This window comes from Lepidochelys kempii, chromosome 10 (genome assembly GCF_965140265.1).
Source record: "Lepidochelys kempii isolate rLepKem1 chromosome 10, rLepKem1.hap2, whole genome shotgun sequence".
NCBI classification, from domain to species: Eukaryota; Metazoa; Chordata; order Testudines; family Cheloniidae; genus Lepidochelys; species Lepidochelys kempii.
In genome coordinates this window covers 46,917,595-46,940,940 of record NC_133265.1, presented here as the reverse complement: position 1 = coordinate 46,940,940, position 23,346 = coordinate 46,917,595, and the positions used below count along the sequence as shown (strand labels likewise).

The 23,346-nt window shown below is 43.6% G+C and overlaps 1 protein-coding gene and 1 long non-coding RNA gene across 5 annotated transcripts in view; one reads left to right on the top strand and one right to left on the bottom strand.

Moving 5' to 3' along the window:
- ARID3B (AT-rich interaction domain 3B) overlaps nt 1-23,346 on the bottom strand; it is a 47,879-nt gene that overhangs the window by 13,634 nt on the left and 10,899 nt on the right. The window contains exons 3-5 of the mRNA XM_073363265.1: nt 19,492-19,563; nt 17,487-17,559; nt 1,004-1,187 (exon numbers count right to left, since the gene is read on the bottom strand). Coding sequence (XP_073219366.1) covers nt 1,004-1,187; nt 17,487-17,559; nt 19,492-19,563 — 329 coding nt within the window. The remainder of the gene's footprint in view (nt 1-1,003; nt 1,188-17,486; nt 17,560-19,491; nt 19,564-23,346) is intronic.
- Nucleotides 616-23,346, top strand: part of LOC140918557 (uncharacterized) — a 31,309-nt gene continuing 8,578 nt past the window's right edge. Inside the window, exons 1-5 of one of the 4 annotated variants that reach the window (XR_012161229.1) lie at nt 616-761; nt 1,942-2,005; nt 7,065-7,834; nt 8,315-8,428; nt 8,818-9,245. This is a non-coding gene — a long non-coding RNA (uncharacterized lncRNA). Of the gene's footprint in view, nt 790-1,941; nt 2,006-7,064; nt 7,835-8,314; nt 8,429-8,817; nt 9,246-23,346 lie in introns of those variants that run through there. The other 3 variants (XR_012161230.1, XR_012161231.1, XR_012161232.1) reach the window with 3 other exon arrangements.

The following is a 23,346-nucleotide window of genomic DNA, read 5'->3' as shown; positions in this document are numbered from 1 at the left end:
ACAGCTCTTATCCAGCACTTTTCATGAGTAGATCTCAAAGCACACTCCAAAGGAGGCCAGTATCATCATTTTCATTTTACAGATGGGAAATTGTTTTTTACCCTTCTATAGAGCCTTTTCCAAGGCTCTCAAAGCACTTTAGGAACATCAGTGAAATATGTGAGTATCTCCATTTTACAGAATGAGAAACTGAGGGATGGAGAGGTCACATAATGAATTCGGGACAGAGCTGGGAATCCCCGAGTCCTGATTCCCAGTGCCCTGCTCAAGTCACTGAACCACACTGCCTCTTAGCCTGAACAAAAATGTTAGGAGCCACCTTTGCCTGCCTCCATGTTGCCAGTTCTATTCCTCTCTCCCTAGGTTTAGTGCTATCCTATCTAATCTATATTAAGTATTTATGGGGCTGGGAGCAATTACCACAGTATCTAGGTGCTAAAACACAAGTTGGAAACTCAGAAGACTATTTGATTATTATTATTTATAATGTTTACTACACTAGTATCTTAGGCCAACCATAAATGGGCCCTCATCATGCTAGGCACTGCACAAACATAAAGCAGCAGATGCTCCGTGCCCCAAAGCTTACAATCTACCAGACCAGACACAGGGTGGGGGAAGGGGTAACCATGTGATTGCAACAAATGGCATGGTCGTTCCATGATTATTACTTTTGGAGGGGTGGAGGCTGATTTAGTTTGGAGGGGATCAGCTAAAGAGAAAGACAATTGAAGAGAGAGGGATCACTGAAGAGAAAGGAGGTGAGGGGGCAGAGCAGGGGGAAAGAAGGTAAGAGGCGTTGGTGTGGCGCGAAGCTGAGGTGAAGAGACTGTGGGGAACAAGGTGGAGGAAGGTCGAAACAAACAGCCAATCAGGTCCATTCTTGCCATAGAAGGGGACAATTTGCTTATTTCTTTCCCCTCATCCCCCCTCTTCCTTTCTCCTCTCTACTTTTCCCCCTCCCCACTTCCTACTGTTGCATGCAGGAGGGCTCTATACTTACTGGGTCCGAAGTGTAAACGCTGCACTGGTGATGGAGGTGGGCAGGTTAAGGCCTTTAGTGATCTCCCGCCATATCTTCTTGTTTATGATTTCCACCAGCCCCCCTTTCTCAGTCACCAGTTTGTAGAGCATATAGAGATCCAGGATCTGCTTCGCCATGATGGGGATCCGATTGATGGGAGTTCCTGCAATATCACAACAGGACGGCAGGGAGGGGATCATGGAGACAGAAAATGAGGACAAGAAACAGTCAGGCAGGTTGGAGCTATTGATCTTCCCGCTAATGAGAAATGAAGGCAATCTTGTTTGTAACCTGACCAGAATGCGCTCTGTAGGCAAGAAAATGAGAGCAACTTAGCTACACACCAAGTCCTGTTCATGGAAAATCCTTTCCTGCAGGCAAAAGCAATTACGAGACAAATCAAAACATGCAGCTAGGCAGCAACTTGTGGAATAGGCAAACTCAGGGGAGGGGAAGTAGAGGGCTTTTCAAGTCAGGACCGGAGATGTGAAAGACAGCAGAGGAGCAGCACAGAGGTTTGCTCTATGTGAGCTTCCCAGTGCACTACTAGACACAACAATTTGTTTCATTCATGCTCATGAGGGAGCTGAAGAACCCACAAAACAGCTCCTGGCAAAGAACAAGACCTGCTTATGCATCAGGATTCTCTGAGTGGTTGTCAGAATATTCTCTTCCTCTTTTATATTTTCTGTACTTAATATGAGAGAGCAGATGTGGAAGGGAATGATGATATTTTGGCTAAGATCTACTCTCCCCCTAGCCACACTCCCCTTTTGCAGTTTCTTCTGCTCACGCTCTTAGTACAGTACTTTTGGTCTTACTCCTGTTTCCCCTCCCTTGAGTGATCCTAACCCCCTTCTCCCATTTTAAGCTCTTCTCTCTTATTCCTTATTTGGTGCTGACACTCTCCCTGGCAGAGGGAAGCCAGATTACAGCTGCCTCCAGAGTCCATCAGAACTGTTCCTGCATAAGCCAGAGAGGGTGAGTGGATGATCCCCCCACTCTAATGCTGTCGCTGCACTGCTTCCAGCCTCCCCACCACCACCACCACAAGCATGGGGAAGCTGAATTCTGATACTCTGTATTACTATGTCACCGCTGCCCCCTCTCTTTTTGGGGGGAGAGGGGTAATTAGGGAGCGAGAGGAGTTTGGACGCTTACTCCAGCACTCTGTCTCCTTCACCTCCAACCACAATTTGGCTATTTTATGCATTAGGAGCACATTTGCAAATGGTAAGTCCCCCGACTCCCTCCCGCAGCTTGTGTTTAAAGGGACGTTGTTGCCCAGTTGATTTAGAGTCAACATCTAGGCGTTCTAAAATTAGGTTTAACAGAAATTGAAGATCAACTGAAATCTGATTTCTTTTAAAAAATTCAGTTTAAGTGGGTTTTCTGGAAAACGTTGCAGACCTTCCCTTGCTGCATTTGCAATCCGAATACACTAGCAAGAAACTAGTGCCTGAGAGCCAGAAAGTGAAACTAACTAATCCATTTTCATTGTCCAAACTGAGTAAACAATCAGCATACAGAGTGAAATGTACATTAGATTTCAGACTCTAGGCTTCCTTTTGCAGCGTGCTGTGGGACAAACTTCTGTTCAGTTTTAGTAAACTCACAGGTTAACACAGGTATGAAAATCTGATTTTTAACCAGCCAGTGCCCCTTTCCCAGAACTTAAAAGCAAGAAGCAGCGATTTCAAAGTTGAAACTCATGAAATCTAGCTAACAAGAAAGAAAAATGTAGGCATGGCAAATATTTCATTACATAGAAAATGCCATACTGGATCAAAGCAATGATCCATCTAATTTCACTGTCCTGTCTAGGACACAAGTCAGTACCAAAATCTTTACAGGACGGAATAAGAAACTCAGTAATGGACAATTGCGAAATAATTAGTACACAGAGGAGATTTCTTCCAACACCCAACAGTGGCATATGGTATACGCCATAGAGCAAAAGACTTTATGGCCCTTATAAATGGTTTTTATTCTGCTTTGTGTAAGAGTCCATCTAAACTCCACCGACATTCCCAATGCCCCAAGTGTGTAATCTTTTTTTAGAATCCTGTTATGCCTTTTCCCCTCAATACCTGCTGGCACGGAGTTTCACCAGTTAATTATATGCTATATAAAAGACATCCTTTTGTTAGTTTTAAACTTGCTATCTTTCAGTTGTACTGAGTTGTCTCCTTGTTCTTGTATTATGGGAGAAGGTAAATTGGAACCCTGGACTGACCATTAACTATTCTGTATACATCTATCATATATCCCCGTTTAGTTGTCTTCTTGCCACAGGGGAAGCACCTGTAAAGCAGTAATGCCAGCCTGTTATCTATCAGTGGTATCTCATCTGCCGTTTTCATTTTGCATCCTATAGTTCCCTCCAGGACCAAGACTGTAATCATTCCCAAACAATGTAAATGTGTTTGGTCCCCATTCACCCTAATTAGCCAGTCAGAGTTTAAACCAAGGGCTGGTCTACACTTGAAAATTATGACAGTATAAATGTGTTGGTTAGGGTGTGATTTATTTTTTTTACTAGTATAGTTCCACCAGTACAACTCCTAGGGTAGATGCAAATATACCAGCATAAATATGCCCTATACCAAGATAACTTATTCTCCTTCCCATACGGCAAGCACCTTTATACTGCTAGAACTGTGTCCACATAGAGGGGTTATACCACTTTAACTATAACAGGATGAGTAAAGCGGTACAATTTTCTAGTGTAGACAAGGCCTAAGTCAGCTTGAACTGTGTTAAGATTTGTAAAGAAGTTCACTTAGCATGGTTAAAGGTTCCGCGCAGACAGAGACAGCATTTCCATATAGAAAACTCTGTAGGAACAGTCTGGCAAGAGCATGTGCTCCATCTTCTCGCCACAGCCCTCGTTTAATAGAGCTGGTGGCTTATGTCAATGACTTGTTCGCTTATTTTCCTTGGAGGACTTGCAGACACTGAACTCGGAACTTTCAACTTCTCTGCAGGGCAGGGTGTGTGAATAAAAGTCTTATTTAACCCTCTTTCATCCCACCCCACAAATAGGAAGAGTGTGTGTTTTTAACCCCTTTACTGCTGGATATTTCTGACAAGATGGCCACTTTCAATGGATGCCAGAGTGTTCCAACAAAGTAGATAATTACAAAAGTTGCACTGATGATGCTACGGTCCATATCAGAGCCCAGTTCTTTGGTCAACAATGACAGGGGAGGGCACAACTGGAGCACTCCTCCCACTTCTTTCCTCCTCCCCCGAGACCATCTTGTGTTGCTCAAAACCATCCACTCTTCCCCAATCCAATTTAGAGAATAGTATTAGCTCGCTCATAAGGGACTTTCATCCAGCTATGCTTGGACAGTGGCCAGATGGGACAGCTGGAACATGAAAGAAAGGGCCATTAATAAGGTTCCTCAGGAAAACAAGGGGTTGGCAAGGGGAAATACTGAGATATTACAGATTTTTTTTTTAAACAGCTTTAGCCAAAATCGCAATTTTTCACCCTCTCTAGCTCCTCTCAACCCATGATCTCAAAGTACTTTACATATATTAATGAATTCATTCACCTACCTCACAGAGGGATTGTGAAAATATTATCCCCATTTTACAGATGGGGAAACTGAGGCACAGAGTAAAAAAGCTAGTGGAGGAACAGAACCCAAATCTGCCTTCCCATACTCAGCTGTAACCACCAGGAAATACCCTCTTCCTCGGGATAGCTTTTAAAAACAGGACCCTTATAGAAAAAACGAGGAGTGCAGTGGCACCTTAAAGACTAACAGATTCATTTGGGCATAAGCTTTTGTGGGTAAAAAACCCACTTCTTCAGATGCATGGAGTGAAAATTACAGATACAGGCATAAATATATATTGGCACATGAAGAGAAGGGAGTTGGGAGTTACCTTCTCTAACTCTAACCTAACTCCCTTCTCTTCATGTCCCAATATATATTTATGCCTGTATCTGTAATTTTCACTCCATGCATCTGAAGAAGTGGGTTTTTTACCCACGAAAGCTTATGTTCAAATAAATCGGTTAGTCTTTAAGGTCCCACTGCACTCCTCAGTTTTTTTGTGGATACAGACTAACACAGCTACCCCTCTGATACTTAGGGCCCTTATAGGAACTTCTATAAGAGTCTATTAAAAAATGACTCCAAAAACCCACAGAATGAGATTTTTAATGGATTTTCTTTAACCATCCTGCAGAGTTTTACAAGAGAGACACCCTCTCTGTTACATTCTGTAGGAAAGCTAAAACCACAGCATAGAGGGAAGTGGTCATGTTCTATGAAATGCTACGGGACTTTCCATAAAAGGAGAACGTTGAGTAACATTCTCTTAACTTGCATGAGCTAGGGAATGCAACAGGGGTTGTGTTTTGGGTTCCCGTAAGCTCTGGATGCTCTCCACTGCTTTTGTCAGCCAGAGCAAAGCACATTTCACAGGAGCGGATTACGAAATGCAGACAGTAAGTGAGGAAAGGCTGCTCTTTGAGCCCCTCCCCCAGTCCTTTCAGAGGAAGGGAAAGGTGATAAAGTCTTTATTGGAAACCTCCAGCTCTGAACACAGAAAGGCTGAAAAACAAGTAGCATCACGGGACAGGAGGAGGCTGGAGCAGAGCGGATCCTTTCACAGTCGGCTGCAAGCCTTGTCAGGGCCAATGATGGATTACTGTCATCTGGCAGCATCAGGATTAATGATCTGGAGGTCAGAGGGGAGAATTCCAGAGGGAAAGGTCACCGACCTGGGGCACAGCATAAGACTTGTTGCTGTTTGATGGCAAACTCATTTTACTGTACTTTCCAGCCTGTCTCCCTCTATTCTACCAGCTCACAAAAACGCCTTCTGCAGCCACTACACTGGCTTTGGGGTCTCCTTCAAATCAGAGAAGGGGTGGTAGGGCTCCTCTCCACACTGTTGCTGCAGGAATTACTACCTTTTCCTCCCTTGAAGTGAGCCCACTATACAACCCCAGGCCACCTCACCTCTGATACCAAGTAATCAGAATCAGACTGGGGCCTAGGCACTATAATAAACAGCAGGGAGAAGCATTTGTATCCCATGGAAAAGGGTTGCTGCTCAACTGACATGATGGGATTCTGAGGAACACAAATGTCTACATACTGCAGTCGTGACCAGAGGCCCCAATGAAAATGGGGGCTCTGCTGTGCTAAATGCTGTACAAACAACCAGGCAGATTGTCTCTGTCCTCTAATATGACAAAGGATCAAGGGCAGGACAATGGGAGTCAAGATTTTAAAATGGCTCAATATTTTGTATATATTATATTTTAAAAGAAAGGTTAGATCAGTTTTCCCTGACTACCCCACAACCTAGCCATTACTTGTAGGGATCACTGCAGAGGTGGGCAGGATTTACAGGATAAGATAGCTCTTCTAGATCAATCCAGCCAGGGCGCTCCTGGAGCAAGCTCGTAGAAAGCATGAAAATGTGGGTGGGAGAAGTAAGCAAGCTGGGGGCTGAGTCAGGTATCTCTGGAGATGGATGGACAAATAGGTAGGGGCAAAGTTGTTCCCACTTTCAAAATCCTCCGCAAGACACCTGAATTTGAGGATATGAAAAAAGGAGAAGCCACCGAACAGCCCGTAGGCAGGTGGATTTTGTGAAGGGGAGGAAGTTGTAATTACAGTTGGGGTTTCTTGAAAAAATCATGACTGTAGTTATGACTGAGCCACCTTTGCAGCCCCTTCTTCCCAACCATACCATTCCCCTCTCTGAAAGCCTTCTTTTACCTTCAAGAGAATGTAACTGAATAAATACACAGAAGCTTAAAGGTTTTATTCTGATGGTTTTGAATGTCTCCCTTGTTTGAGAAGCATATGGGGCTGAGTAATTGGCTTGCTCTTTCCTAATTTTGGAGAGGTGTGTGGGGAGTGAGGAAGAAGAGAACCTTGGAAGTATTCTTTTAACAGGTTTCAGAGTAGCAGCCGTGTTAGTCTGTATTCGCAAAAAGAAAAGGAGTACTTGTGGCACCTTAGAGACTAACAAATCTATTTGAGCATAAGCTTTCTTTTAACAGGTATTCTTACAACTGGAGGCCAGGAGTCTACAAGGTCCAACGGAAAGAGCACTGGTGAGCGAGTCAGAAGACCTGGGTTCTTTGCTCTCCTGCCTTTTTCCTGTATGACTTTGGCTAATCACTTTACTGATTTGTGCCTCGATCTTCCCATCTGTAAACTGGGGATAATGTAATTTATCCACGTGTTTCAAGACCTACATTTTGGAACAAAATATTCCCTCCTCCCGCCCCTTACACATGCCTCAGGATGGCTGGTCTTTGTGGGATTTTAGCCTGGGACTCAACCAGAGCAGCGACCTATCCTTCTTCTCCTCTTTACCCTGTGCCAACACTTCTTTGAGAGATCGTTTCTCGGCCAGGTTTGGGAGTTCTAACCTGGTTTGATTAAAGAGAGGTTATTACCCTTCCTTTGTCACAGCGATTCCCTGGGCAATTTCTTCACACTCTTCCTAGTGATGTACTCTTTAAATCTCTCCCTCATACCTCTTTAAAGATTCCCTTTCTAGAGAGACACACACTAGATAAGGATGCCGCCATGCAATAACATTTTTCAGAATGTCTTTCATACAAACTTTAACAAAATGCTTCATAGAGTTAGAGAGAGAAATGAATAGGTAAGCAGAAGACCATTGTCAATAACTTGCCTACAGATACAAGATGAGGGAAGAGATGCTATTCGAGACTTCAGAATCGGCGGGGGAGCAGACCAACAGTGCGTGAAGGGGTAGGACAGAAGCACCAGAGATCAGAGGGAATGGAGAAGGAAGAGGGTGAGGCCTGTGAGGCAGGCTGGAGCAAGCCTGTGGAGATTTTAAAAAAATGAGGAAAGCAGGAACTGAATCTTGAAATGAAATGAAAACTAAATTAGTTGGGGAGGGAAGGAGAATGCGGTTGTACTTTTTACATGTGCACTATCCCTCTGTTATTCCTCTTCTCTCTAAATGGAGTCCATTGATTAAATTAGTCAGCAATATGCAATTAACATTAGAAGTCCCCATTCCAGGCTCCTGCTTTACTTGGAATCATCTCCAAGCACAAAATCCAGGGTTTTAAGCAGGGCTGGTTATGCTGAACCAGGGACCATGCATGCAGCAGTCATTCAAACTGTTCCCAGTTCCTCCACATGAAAGGCTCCGTTGTCACCTCTATTGCGTAAGCTGCCGACGTTAAAATGAGAAAAGCAGCTATGGGGAAATGAGAATAAAGGATCTCTCTCTGCCAGCGCCATCACTGATCTAATCTCTCCCCAGGTTTGCTGCATTTCCACAGCGGGCATTCTCACCTCCCAATGGGAATGTCACCACCTGATCTGCAAGCCTGCGGATCATCAGAAACTCCTATCAAAGCAGGAGCTGGGACTGAGGGTAATTAATCATGTTCTATTTGACAGGAGGCCCAGTTCTTATCTAGACCCCTAGAAATGCCATCGGTCTCTGCTTCCCTCCTCAATAAGTGAGACTGACAGTTAGCGGCCCCTTATCAGATTTCAGCTGCTGAGCCGGAGGCAGCCTAACTGGCATGTGCACACACTTTCCCAGTGACCACAACCCTAGTATACTGACCAAGCCTCCAACCATTTTAAGTTTCAGGGGAAGGGGGCTACTACATCCCAGTGTCAAGTGCACTCCCATCCCAGTCGAGGTCCCATGGAAATTTACTGCTCCTCATATTAAGATCAAATAAAGTCCCACTGTTCAACTGCTACTGACACAGCTGGGTCCAATAGATTTGCTATTCCCCATTTCTCTGCCAGATGTTGAACAGCTTTGCAACTGGTGGGGTTTCCACCCCTACGACCTTTGGACTAACAAGCAGAGGTGGGAGATGAACTCTTCTTCACCAGTCAAAGAGGACACATGAATACGTTTGAAAGAAATGCAAAGGAATGAAGGAAGCGGAACAGACATACAGCCACAACTAGGCTTAGCTGGGCAACATAAGGCCAGCTGCTTACGGATTGTGGCAGAGGGTCTAGAATGCATGCCAAACAGTTCTGCCTTTTTGTATTTGCCTATGTACCTGTAAGGCCCTCATCACCACAGTATCCAAATGGCTAGGTTTTGAGTTGCTTGAGCACAGCAAGAGTCATTAATCACTTGATTAGAAACAGGCTGCCAAGGCAGCTAGGAAGTCAAAGAGCCCAGAGCATCCGCAATGATTAGGAAGTTCCAATATAAAGAAGATCTTTGGGAGGAAAGGATTTGGAACACTAATATCCAGGTTATGCGACAATAGATTAACTCTTCACAAAATCTAAATCCTCATGGCTAGGTAGGAGTGAACTTTACATCCTCAATTCTGCATTCCAGGGAGAAGCTTAATAGGGAGTCCTTAAATTGGTTATTTTAGGAGAAGACTGATGTCAGATTGGCATATTATAGGGAGGGATACAAAGCAAACTATGTGGAAACACATTCACACCAATTAAGAGGAGTTATTCATCCCAACTCCAATCAGTAAATATTTAAAGTTTTAACAATTAGTTACCTTAACTCTGGATAAGTTTAAAAACAAAGTCTTCTAGAGTCCAGCAACAAACAAACTTCCACTCTAATTTCCTATTAATTATAGGTAGAACTGGTAGCACTACTATGCAAATACTCAAAAGTTCCCATTGTAAGACCCCGTTTTCACTTGCTTATAACTTTTTAACCTTTGACATTATCCATGCTGGGTGTTTGCCTCAAGCTTTTTTTTTTTTTTTTTAAAACAGCTTCAGGCTGTTCCAAGATTAGGGAAAAAACACATTTTGCCAGTATTAAAAGTTAATGTTTCCCTGCTTTGGAGCAGGGGACTTAATATTTGGCAGGGGGTCTCTCATGTCACAGCTGTGCCTTTTATCAGCCGCAGGAAAATTTGGCCAAGTTAGAAGTCTCTGAAAAATCTCTGCTCGGGAAAGACTTGTCCGAGTTTGGCAGCTAAATTCTCCAACGAGCAGGACTTTCCCAGCAAGTGCTCCACCCCGTTACCAGGCTCCACTGTGATGCCGAGCACAGACATATATGAACACACATGCACAAGGGGGCCGAATTAAGGTTGAATGGGTGATTTTCATTCTGGAATTTCCTAACTTGAGTGACTAACTCTGCAACCTTAATGAGATGAATGATGGTGCAGTAGCTAGGCTGTTAGCTTAGGACAAGAGAGATACAGGTTCAATTTCCTGCTTTGCTACAAACTCCTTGTGTGATTTGGGGGTTAAACTAGATGACCCTTGTGGTCCCTTCTAGCCCTATGCGTCTATTAATATCATATACAGTGCGATCCTTCCCTCCTTAAGTGCTCAAGGCCCCTATAAAAGAATGCAATATAAATAAAAGCATATACAACTAACACACAAACAAGTAATCAATAATGGGGAGAATAGTGAGTAAATGATGTGCCCTGCTTCACACCTATCCATCATTTTACACAGGAACCCAGTTACCACAGTTCTCAGCTCCTTAAATCAGATCAACTGGCCAAAATAAGTAGCCCATTCAGTGATTGAAATAAATCCTGAAGTGAGCTTTATACAGTTCAGGGTCCAGGTAGCATAGAACAGAGGTTTGTTAATTTAATTCAGAACATCCACATGTTTTATTCTTTATTTGCTCACGAATCATCTCTCCTGAGAGCAATGACTGAGAACTCTTCTTTCTGGAGTAGCATGCTGAGGGAGATTTCTTCACCGTGGAACTTCTGCTTTCGTGCTAGGAGACACATCTGCTCTAAAATCACTTACTCTGTCTGCTTAACAGTGACAACAGGAGTGGAGAGTTTACATCCAATTTAGAGAATTACATTATTTTATTCAGAAAACAAGATATCCTTGCAGGAGCAAAAGAAACTTGTGAAGTTGAGAAAGGGCAGATGGAGGGGGTATATCTTGGACATGTGTATGATAAGCACCAGTGTTGCCTATAGATAAAAGAATCCATCAGTAAATGCTTTTGTCAATACCATGTATTTGCCATGAGTATTTCCATATCTAAAAGGAAAAAATTAAAACCACATGCTCAGGCTTACAAAGTCCCTCCTATGTATATGCACATCAAAAACAGAATGGTTTTCCACCTGGGAAAACCAAGGTCACACAGTAACCTTGACCAGAATTAGCAGAGTCGTACCATCAGAGAGGGTTTATGAGATCTTCACAAAGGCAGTACTTTAAATGAACAAAACAGCCTTCCTTCAAAAGGAGCCTTTTCTGATGTGCTAATACATGCAATCTCTTAGGCTGCCTCAGAGTGTTACACCACAATATTCGGTTAGTTCTCTTCCACACACAGTCATTTCTCCAGAGTAACTTCTTGCAAAACGCTAGTGATAATCCCAATAGGATAGTTCCATTATACTAGAACACCTCCAAGAAGTTTTGATGGCAACATGGTGAAAACAGGGAAATGGGGGGAGGAAGGAGGGAGAAGGGAGAGGAGTGTCATGAGGAAGACCATCACTGTGTACCTAATGCAAAGTCTGTGACTGCATCAGTATGACCAACTGGGGTGGGTTCCTTAGCACTTACCTACACTAAATGTGGACACACCCAGTGTAAGGCATGCACTAAGAGGGTTCTGAAAAAGGTAAAATATACTTCAGAGTGCTATCCGAGTATATTTCATTGGTCAGTGAAACAAAATTCCAACAGATCCAAGAGGAAAGCATAATGAGATCAATCATGCAGTGAAAGTGGACCCTGAAGATGCTAAAGATTTCATACTAGAGCACAGCCAGGAAATGACTAAATGGGGGGAGGGATAGCTCAGTGGTTTGAGCATTGGCCTGCTAAATCCAGCGTTGAGAGCTCAATCCTTGAGGGGACCATTTAGGGATCCCGGGCAAAAATTGGGGATTGGTCCTGCTTGAGCAGGGGGTTAGACTAGATGACCTCCTGAGGTCCCTTCCAACCCTGATATTGTATGATTCTATGAAGTTCAGAACAAAGGCCCACAGAAATAACTATTTCTTTTACTGGACCAATTTCTGTTCGTGGGGGAGAGAGAAGCTTCTGAGCCACATAGAGCTCTTCTTCAGGACCCGAAGAAGAGCTCTGTGTGTCTCAGAAGTGTGCTTCTCTCACTAACAGAATTTAGGCCAATGAAAGATATTACCTCACCCACCTTGTGTCTCTCGTATCCTGGGACTGACTCAGCTATAACTACACTACACACACGTTTCTTTTGCCAGCCTTTTCTACGCCTCCATCTCCTCCCCTCTAAAGTAAAAGAGGAGGAATTGTAGGTGTTTGCAGTTCTCTGGAGAACTGTTTTTTGGATTCATTTTAAGTTGCAAGTGTGTTTCAGAGGGGTTAGGTCTAAAACCGACTGCTTTGTGGATGTTTATCCATGCCACAATACTTCTACACAATTTGCTAGGATTATCATTCTCTGCTAAGGACTGAGATGCACTAGCAAAACTATGTGAGAAGGCTTGCTCAGTGCCATACTTAGTTGTATATGAACATTCACATCCCTAAAATTCTCTCCTTTTGCAGCAGAGCTGGAAGTCATGCCCTTCCCAACCTTTCACCCTCCCACAATGAAGGGAGGTGGAAGATGCAGTCTAGAAGGGGAGAGTGCGAGGGTGGTGCAGCAACTTAAAGCAAGGTAAAGATAAGGGCTTGTCTGTATGGGACATTCGTGCATGGCAGGTCAGTGCCTGACTTTACAGTGCATGCTTGCTACACAGTAATGTCCCACATGGACACTTCGAAACACAAATGTATCCAAGAGCACGATGGAATTTTTAGTGTGCTGTAGCAGTGTCCATACAGGATGCTACTGTGCAGTAAGCTAGTGCACTGTAGATTTACACCCAGGCTTGCCATGCACTAATGTCTCATGTGGACGAGCCCCCCAAGTCAGTAGACTGGTCACATTGTTGAGCCAGTTCAAAGTTTGTTCTGCACAACAGTCACCCGGACTGTCTGGAGCCCTCCCATGGGTCACAGCTATGGAGAGTACAATTCACCTAAATACATACCCAAAAAAATCTCCCAACAAAGGAAGAGTTACAGCTTTCCCCTCATTTCTCTCTTCCATCATTACTGCAACTGAAGGACCATTTTATCACTTGCAGCTGGAGTATTCTGTGACAACCTGCTGTGCTCTGAGGCTGATGAGACCTGCACATTTGATCTGCATTAAGCCCATTTCATGGCTTCACATTCTAGGTACATTTCAAGCAGTGGCACTAAGGGCCAAGTCTTTTCATGCTCAGAGCTCTTCAGTAGCTCCTGGGAAATCTGCTATTTGTTTTTCACATCAGGCCTCCAGTATCAACGTTAGTTACCAGTCTGCTGTCATCCCCCCCGCCACCAACACCAAACAAGGGCCAGCATTATCCAGAGTCTCTGTAATAGGGCAGGAAAATACCCATCATTATACCAATGATGCTGACAAAAAGACCTGCATTCACTCCCACTTGGATTTGAGGTATAAATTAACTGGACAATGACACACACGGACGGACAGGGACAGAAACATAGCAGTTTGTTCTCAGCTCCCAGGTGCATTAAAGCCTCAGTTTGTCAGTCTCCTTCTGGTGGACTCTTTCTGAACAAGGTGTTTATATTTAATGAGAAAGGAGATTGATTTGTGTTAGGTGGGAGCGCAGAGGGGAAAAAGAAGTATTAATAATAATCTGTGTGTTCACTCTGCTGTGAGTGACTAAATGTTAGGAGCATGCCAGAGTCCATTAGCATGTGTAGAAATATGTGCATGTTTGCCAGATATGCACCAACAGGTGACTGCTCCTACTGCTGCTGTTAGCAGTACTGAAGGCATCACAGGAAAATACTAGGGTGACAACTCACTGTCAGCAGGACACCAATCTGAGAACCTGAACTCCACAGAGTCTCTCAACTGACTTTTTAGGGAGCTGCCACAGGAGCAATGGCTCCCAGGCAAATACCACTCCAGCCATATGACTCGCAATCTAGCTTGTTCTGCATAACAGCAGTAAACGGATGTCAGCCGTAGGAGTTATCAGAAACATTGGAAACAGCACTCTAGAATTTAACTCCCACTATGGGTAGCGCTCTTAACATGTCCTCTTAAATATCGTTCTGGAAAACAAGAGCTGCAAGAAAAGAAAAAAACTGGCAATGTACAGCTGATTCAAAGCTATACTCCTACAACAGTCAGCTGGTGACTGGCTCAGCCTCTGCACTGGGAACATGTTGCTGGTTAATAATTAAACAGTAATTGGAAGGAGGCAATGAGGTAGTGAGCAGATTTCTCTCAAGGTAACAAGAGGTTTTCATTGCTGCCAGTCACACTCTTCTAGGACTATATTCTTGTTTCTTCACTTAGACTGAAACATGCAGCTCAAGATAACAGTCATAAATACAAACTAATTAGGACTTCTTAAACCTTTGCCCATGGAGGACCCAGAATCAGTGAAACAGGGCTCAAGCTTTTAAAATGCCACAAGAGCAAATCCCCACACTGCTGGATGTGGAAGCCCTAGCAGTGTCAGAAAGGGTGTGGCATGTTACAGCCAAGCTGTGGAAGCCAAATGAGATACAAACCATGCAGCAGATGTGCCCACAATTAGCTGGAAATCTGACTGCAATGGGGGCCACCCTTTCCCCCATCCTCATCATGTTTCAGCAAGCCTTTGAGATTTTCAAGAAAGGAACGTGCCCCAGAAATACCATAGTGAAACATCAGACCAAGTGGAGGTGAGGCCCAAACTCCAGTGCAAGGCAGTTAAAGGGCAATTGGCTGCTCTTCAACTTCAGAAGACAGATGTTTCCCACAATTCCTTACCAGATTTCCTGAGAAATAAGCTGGGTAGTGACCATTTCTATAAGAGCCCTAAGGAAAGTGAGATGGTTTCCTAGGTCTAATGCACTGTCAGTTATAGAACATTATACTATGACAGGAATAAGCAAAGGGCAAGGTATTTCCCTCTTACATGTTAAATGCTCACTACGCCTGTTCCTAGAACCCAGCAGATTGAGACAGTGAAAGGAGCAGAATGTGGTGTCGCACTTTTCATCTACAGAACTTCTTCACAGCCAGCCCATAGTCCTTTCGGCATGTCTAAAGAGGCCACTATCTTTCTGTTCCAATGACAGATCTGCCTAAAACATAACAGACAAATTGACCACAGTTGTCTAGCAAAGGAATGTTATTTCAACTGTGCTGCAAAAGAGGTATTAAGAGGGTCAGCCTGCCAATTTTTTACTAACCCCTGTGGGGGAAAAAACATTTGAAAGGAAAATTCATTTCAGCCTCAGATTTGTGATGGTTTGCCCCATATGACCGGGCAACAAAATGGCAGATGAAATTCAATGTTGATAAGTGCAAAGAAATGCACACTGGAAAACATAATCCCAACTATACACGCAAAATAATTGGGTCTAAATTAGCTGTTACCACTGAAAAAGAATCTTGGAGTCATTATGGATAGTTCTCTGAAAGCATCTGCTCAATGTGCAGCAACATTCAAAAAAGCTAACAGAATGTTAAGAACCATTAGGAAAATGATAGAAAAGAGAAAATATTATAATGCCTCTATATAAATCCATGGTACACCCAGACCTTGAATACAATGTGCAGTTCTGGTTGCCCCATCTCAAAAAAAAGATATTTGAATTGTAAAAAGGTACAAAGATGGGCAACTAAAATGATTAGGGGTATGGAAGAGCTTCCATATGAGGAGAGATTAAAAAGACAGACTGTTCCTCTTGAAGAGGATACTAAGGGGAAGCATGATAGAGGTCTATAAAATCAAAAATGGTGTGGAGGAGAATAGGGAAGTGTTATTTACCCCTTCACATGACTGACACCCCTGGTTTGTTTGTTAAATTGATAGGCAGAAGGTTTAAGACAAACAGAAGGAAGTATTTCTTCACACAACACACAGTTAACCTGTGCAACTCATTGCCAGAGGATGTTGTGGAGACCAAAAGTATAACTGGTTTCAAAAAAATAATCTGATAAGTTTAGGGACGATAGGTCCATCAAGGGCTATTAGCCAAGATGGTCAGGGTCACAACCCCATGCTCTTGGTGTCTCTAAATCTCTGACTTGCTGAGACTGCATGACACAGGACAGATCACTTGATAATGCCCTGTTCTGTAATTCCCACTGAAGCATCTGGCACCAGCCACTATCTGAAGACAGGATACTGGGATAGATCAGAGGTGGGCAACCTACGGCCTGCGGGACCATGGGCGCGGCTGCATGCTCTGGTGCAGCTGCGCCGCCAGCCACTGGTGCTCCAGGCAGCGCAGTAAGGGGGTGGGGGTGTTGGATAGGGGTCAGGGAACAGGGGGGTTGAATAGGAGCAGGGGCAGTCAGGAAGGAAAGGAGGGGTTGGATGGGGCAGCAGGGGGCAGTTAGGGGCGGGGTGTTCGGGGGGCAGTCAGGAAGGAGAGGGGAGGTTGGATGGGGCCGGGGTCACCAGAGGCGGACAGAGAGCAGGGGAGTGGGGGGAGTGGATGGGGCAGGGGTCACCAAAGGGCCATCAGGGGGCAAGAAGCCTGGGGGGGGATTGAAAAGGGGGTGGGAGCCAGGCCATGCCTGGCTATTTGGGGAGGCACAGCCTCCCCTAACCAGCCCTTCATACAATTTCAGAAACCTGATGTGGCCCTCAGGCCAAAAAGTTTGCCCACCCCTGGGATAGACGGTAGATAGTCTGACCCAGGATGGCCATTCTTATGTTCTTGTATCTGTAGGCATTTATTAATCATTCCTCTTCAACTGGTAGAACTATACTTAGAAAGATACCTATAAAATATTCTAGCGGAGCAACTCCACCCCCTACTTCTGTCATCAGAAAAACTTCAAGTGGTTGATAGCAAAAAGAGCGTGACAGTTTCCTCTCAGCTGTGTTCCTGGGCTCAGCTGAACAGAATGATATGAAATAGAAATCCAGGTCTAAGAAACGCAGTGTGGTAACAGGAAAAGAGTGCTTTGTATCTCTTTTCCAAGCCCCCATATTGCAGATTCTAGGCATTAGCATGAACACCTACTTTATATGCAGATCTTGTCCAACAGAGTGGGTGTTCACACACATCTTCCATGATGTATAGCATGAAAATAAGACACCAGGGGCTTCTTGTGGGTGATCAGTGTCAACACAGCAGCTTATTCTGAGACAGGGTGTAGATTTGTGTGAATGTTTCAAAAATTGGTTTGTTGCAGGATAAGAAGCAGAAATCAATTGTTCCAAAATGGATCTTAGAGTCTGCTTTTTTTAGACAAGTGAAAGGAAGGGTAGGGAAACTGGTCGTGCCCTTATAATCCAGGATTCAAGGACAGGACAGTTCTTTGCACAGCCCCTTTACTCTCAAAGCAAGTATCTCAGGTCATACTACTGTTCTCCCACCTGATCAGCAAGCTCAACTGGCAGCTTCATTCTCTTGAGCCAGCTCCCAGGGCACTGTCCCATTTTATATTATCCAAATAAAGCAGATGGCTCACTCACCCCTCTTTTGCATAAAGATGAAGAGGTCATCCAGGAACTCCTTCCGTTCAGGGTCACTATCCAGTTCGTACAGCTGGGGAATTAAGAAAAATAACGGTATAACCCATGCTAGGGCAGACAGAGAGGGTAAGACCACCATATATTATACTGGGCCTCATGTGATGGTGGGACAACATGCTGCCACAGAGGTAGAGGCAAATCAGTTGTAGAGTTCTGGTCTCCTCCACTGACCAGGCTGAAGTGTAGCAAGCTGAGCCCCTTTGGCGGAATTGGGAACACTCTGTACTGATCTCCCGGGGATTGTTCAGGCATGGTGCAGACTGTGGTTTGGGAGGAAGCAGGGTTGAACTCTGCCAGAGGAGTGCTGCTATAATGCAGGGCTATTGGGAGGAAGGAGTAGAAAAGAAAGGATTCCAAGGATCCAACCTGGGTCAAAGGGGAGAGAGAGAGAAACTACTGCAACAAACAGAAGACCAGAAAGGAAAGATGGGAAAGCCAAAAGAAATGTAAAACTCAGGTTATGTCTACACTAGAAATGCTATAGAGGTAAAGCGGTTGCACTGCAGCTGCGCCGCTGAAGCATAGACACTTACAACAGCAACGGGAGGGGTTCTTCCATTGCTGTAGTAAATCCACTTCTACAAGAGGCAGTAGGTCAACGGAAGACACCTCGCAGTGTCCACACCAGGGCTTAGGTCAGTTTAATTACATGGCACAGGGCATGAAGTTATAGCTCTGAGCGATATAGTTAAGATGACCTAACTCTATAGTGTAGACCAGCCCTCAGAGTACACTAGCTCCTCCAATTCACACCTTAAAGGCACAACGGAGGTGCAACTTCTGATCCTGTTATTCCTTCCTTTGAGTTTTCCACTTATGTGACAATCCCTGAAATGCCTTGAAGGGAAAGGTGAAAGAAAAGATATAGATCTTTCAAATCGTGCTAACAAGTAATGCCTGGTGGGAGATGCTCCTCTGAAATCAGATGGAAAGTACTCTCACTCACCTTGGCAATCAGCCTAGAACCAATGTTCTGAAGACATATTTTGGCAAAATGCCTTCGAGATCCAGTGTTTCTGATTACATATTTCTGAAAAGTTTCATATAAGATTTATTCAGAAAACAAATTCTACTTCTTAGCATCACCCTCTGACATTTCAGAAAAGGCGAAGGCAGGAGAATCATGCAACTGTTCCATAGTGAATCCAATTTTCATCTCTGGCGGACACTGGGGGCATATACTGTGACTGGCTGAAAGACACAATGCCAGTACTGCTAGCAGAAATATTCACAAGGAACAAAAACTCCTGCATGTGGAACAGAAATGAAGTCCATGTAGTTGTGGAAATCATTTCTTCTGCTGGCCATAGGTGCTCTCTTAGGGAAGGATATCAATGGAAAAGCAAAGCCTCAATGAGATAAACGTGTCTGTCTTTCTCTCAAGACATGGAGTTAGCTACTCAAAGTCTGTCTATTCCACAAGAAAATGGGTTTATTGGGTCATTTCCTCTGTTGCCTACCTCTTCTCACACACTGAGCTATTGGGAAGGAAATGCATCACTGGATTTGCATAGCAATTAGTTACACTCCTTCAAAAAGGGTTAGTTTAAATTAAATACGTTGTTTATTTGTCTGACAGGACACAAACTGCTGACAGCTCAAAATTGCTAATCAGTTTCGGGAAGCTGAATCCTGTACTGCCAGCTGAAGAAGGATCCTGATCAAAAGTGTTAAATATCATAGCTGACAACTAGGAGGCTTTACTGAAAGCTGCCTTTTAGCCATCAAAGGCAATAACATGGCCTAACCCAACCGGTCCCCAGACACAGAGGTTGCTAAGTGAATTTCAGTGTACACAGTCCCTATTTCACATTCCCACAAGCTGCAACAGAACAGTCTGGGATTAGCAATCCCTCAACAAAACAGCGGGGAGGAACATGCTGAAAGTTATCTCTCCCAACCCCAGCTTCACATACAGTGAAATCCAATGATCAGACAGGCTTACCTTGGCAAAATCTCGAGAGATTTCTCTTCCTCGGCCTCCGTCAGCTTCTTCGCTCCAAGTCAGACTTCCATTCTAAGGGAACAGAAACAAGAGGATGACTGGACTATGGGGAGAGTGCCCTTGCTCTATGGGTGGCAATTCTAGACAGGGAGTACACATACGGGGGAGGGCACTTCTGGTGTAGGGAGCACAGGGATGGAGAGAAGTATTTAAGCAGAGAATTGTATCGTATTTTAATTAAGCTTCCAAATATGTGGCCACAGAAGCTGGCTGGAAAATAGAAATCTCTTCCCACAAAAAAGTCCGTGTTTTTTAAAATAAAATTTATTCTTAACTGTATGAAAAAAGTCAAAAATGCAAAATTTTTTGCAGGACAGAACTTCCAGAGAAATCCCATTTGGGAGCCCCAAGGCACAATTTTTCAGCTTGCAAGCTATCTGCCTGGAAGACTCTTGTCAATTTTACTTCCTAACTGCATGCCAGAAACTGGGTACCCCTGGTCCCCTCCAGCCAAGCTGCTGGAAAATTCCTGACCAGCTCTAATGGGCACATTATTCCACCTGTTAAACATCAGTGATCTAACATTTGAAGTGGGGGATCTCTTCATTCACTGTAGCCAGGTTCACTTCATTGTTCAAAGCCAAACAAGGAGCAAGTTCAAGAATGAAGCTTCTTACTGTCTGACCATCCTTACACAGGTGCATTTTTTTTTATGGTCTCTAGAGCCAACATTGAAAGCAGCAGGTGTCAAGCATTCTTGTCAACTTGATCATGTTGAGCCTCATCCTTTCTGTTAGCCATCTGACCAGCACTACCATACTTCAGGATGGGAAAACATGCAGCCTGGCCTCCTCTAGTGTTCTGACATAAGCAGCTCTAAGGATAGGTCAAAGGGATGGGAAATAGGGGATAATAAGGTTGAGACCCTGCGCAGACCTCTCTGTACCAATCATGGTATGCGCAAGCTTAGGGAACTGTTGTACTCGGATCTCCTACACAGAGATAGAAAGCTCAACTCTGTTGGATTAAGGCTTGCACTTCTCATTAGGCATTATAGGGACACCACTTGGGTCTATCTTGCTCAGCAAATCACGACAGAGAAATAGTTAGCAGAACTGAAAAATAGCAAAGGCAGATCTGGCTATTTCTCAGTTGTGGGAACAGAAGGGTGATAAAACATATTGTGTAGCCATCTTCAAACCACAAACACCATAGAACAACAGTAGCCACTGGTACAGACAGCCACCCAATCAAGTGCTCTGGTAAATTATAAGTGGTACCTGCCATTCTGGTTACAAATGCACTGCACCTTATCTGATAGGAAGACACTGAATATGTGAAGAGATTTCAGAACAAAAATACATTTTAATTAGAGTTGCTCTAACATCTGAAATCTTGGAGTCATCTGGTAGTGATGCCAAGTGCTCTTCACCTTTGTAAAAGACAGACAAAGCTACATTTTCCCTTTAAAAACAGCAGTGGGCTGCTCTAATGCCCGCTGATTTAGTTTGAGCCAGTAATTCCTGCTGGAAAGTCAATTATCCAGTGAGTCCCATCAGCTGAAAGATATTTAATTGGAGATTATTGCCACTTCTGTTATGTCAGCTGTTTATTCCAGCAGGTCAATTCCCCTCCCTCTCTAGGGAGAGGTCTGAAGACAGGTTTTGTTCACAGGAGGATTCATTTGGGTGTCCTTGGCTAACAGAGATTAAAAACACATATTTTTGTTAATTATGATAACATCCAGCTGCTCCTAACATCCTGCTGATAAGAAGCCAGAAAACTAAGAGCAACTAAAAACCTGGATGAATAGTGAGAATAAAACACACATGCCAAGATCTTCAAAAGTGACTAGTGATTTGGAGTGCCCAAGCTGACATAACTTAAGGGAATCTGTTTTTCAGACAGTGTTAAGCATCCACCTTCTGAAAATAGACCCCCATTTAAAGTTGGGTATATTAGAATCAAAGCACCCAAATTCACTATAGGCACATTTTAAATACTTGGCCATACCTGCTGTACCCATTTTTCTCTTTTAAATACAGGAGGGGAGAGGGCAAGAGAACATGTATAAATTCCCCCAGGCAGAGAGGAAGTGTGAAAAGCAGATTAAACCACAAATGTATTTTATACATAGCACACATTAGCCAACAACTCTCCACTGAGAACAGTTTACAACCAGGAAGGAAGAAAAAAAAAAAAAAGAAAAACCTACTGTGGGAAAACTGCATGGAGCATTAAAAACACACTCTTTACTTTAAAGAAAAATATACTTTTCATTAATTTTAGAATTATGAAGTTTAAATTCTTTCATCAGAGACATCACCAAGGAGATCAAAACACAAAGAAGTAGTACTTATGTTCCCCTTAATCGCTAAATCTCAAAGCACTTCAAAAGGTGAGAAAGCATCACTACTTCTATGTTTTTTAGTGAAAAGAAGATAAAGGCCAGCTGAACTCTGTCATTGCAATGTTTAACCGTGTGACTGAGTGGCTGGATGAAATTGGCATCATTTGGCATAGCAAGCAGCAGTGAGACAAAGGTACTGAAGCTCCCAGATAATGAGACCTGGTGAAATAAAAGTACACCGGATTCAGGGCACAAGGCATGCTTCTTTTATGATGAGCTAGATCAAATTCTTACAACTCTCCCTTACATGCAATCAGGGCTGCTTCTGGGTAGCAACGGAGTATAATCCAGTGCAGAGGTGAGGGACAAGGAGACTGGAGTTAGTGGATTTCTGGCTAGTCTAGAGTACCAGGTAGACTTCATTCTCCAGTATTGTTAATTTATCCATAGAACAGGTCCACAGCATGGACAACAACAGACAAACTTCCCACTGTCCACATGTCTTGACTGTGATCTGAAGGGACTACCTTCATGACCTATCATTCTGTGGCCTCCCTGCCAAGACTACCAACAATGATACCAAATAGTGACAACTGCAATGCCAGTTTTGTGAGGTCAGAAACCAGTTCACTGAGAAACAGACCATGATCCATCAACTGATTTCACATAAGCCATCAACAGCCATCAGAATTTCACAGTGTTCCACTGCTAGTGACTTGAGCTCAAATGAAACGTGCAAGACACAGAAGGAAGAAAACAAATAGCTACCCAATTACAGATGAGAATGCTGCACAATTACTGACATATGTAGGATCATTTATTTATTATATAAAAGCTTCTTGCATGGAGGATATAGCTCTCTGCATAAACTTCAGCATATCGAACTTTCACTCTTTCTCGGAAAACATAATTACTCTATGCTGGGAGACCCTTCTCTCCATTAACAGCAGGAGCTTGAGAAATCAATATCCCTTCCACCAGGCATCAAAAGGGGGTTTTATAGGTCAGGAGATGTTTTCTGCTTCCTTTCTGTACTATTTAAAATTAATATCAAGGAATATGCTACTGTTTTCTCCCTCATTTTGTAGCAAGGAAATTTACTTGATGTTTGAGAAATAATCATTTCCATAGTTACCAACCGGGATATCGCAAACAAGAATTCACCTGAAACTTCTGACATCTGAAAAAAATTAAGCTACCCCCTATGTCTTGGCTCAGCTCTCTGACATCATGTACCAGTAGAAGAAAGCCAGAATTCTGTAAATAGTTCCTGCCCTGAGAAAGAACTTTCAGCCTGCAGGCTGTCCCCAGAAGCTGCCTGCCCCATTCCCTTTGCCCACATCCCCAAACACACCTCTGAAGCTCATCTGCTATCAAAATGTTCTGCTCTTCCCCAGAGAGGATAGGCCTGACTTTAGAAGCAATTAGAGCATGGGCTATTTTAGGATTACTTCCTAACCACCTGGAATATCTTATTAAAGCAGAGCTCAGATGTCAAAAGCAGT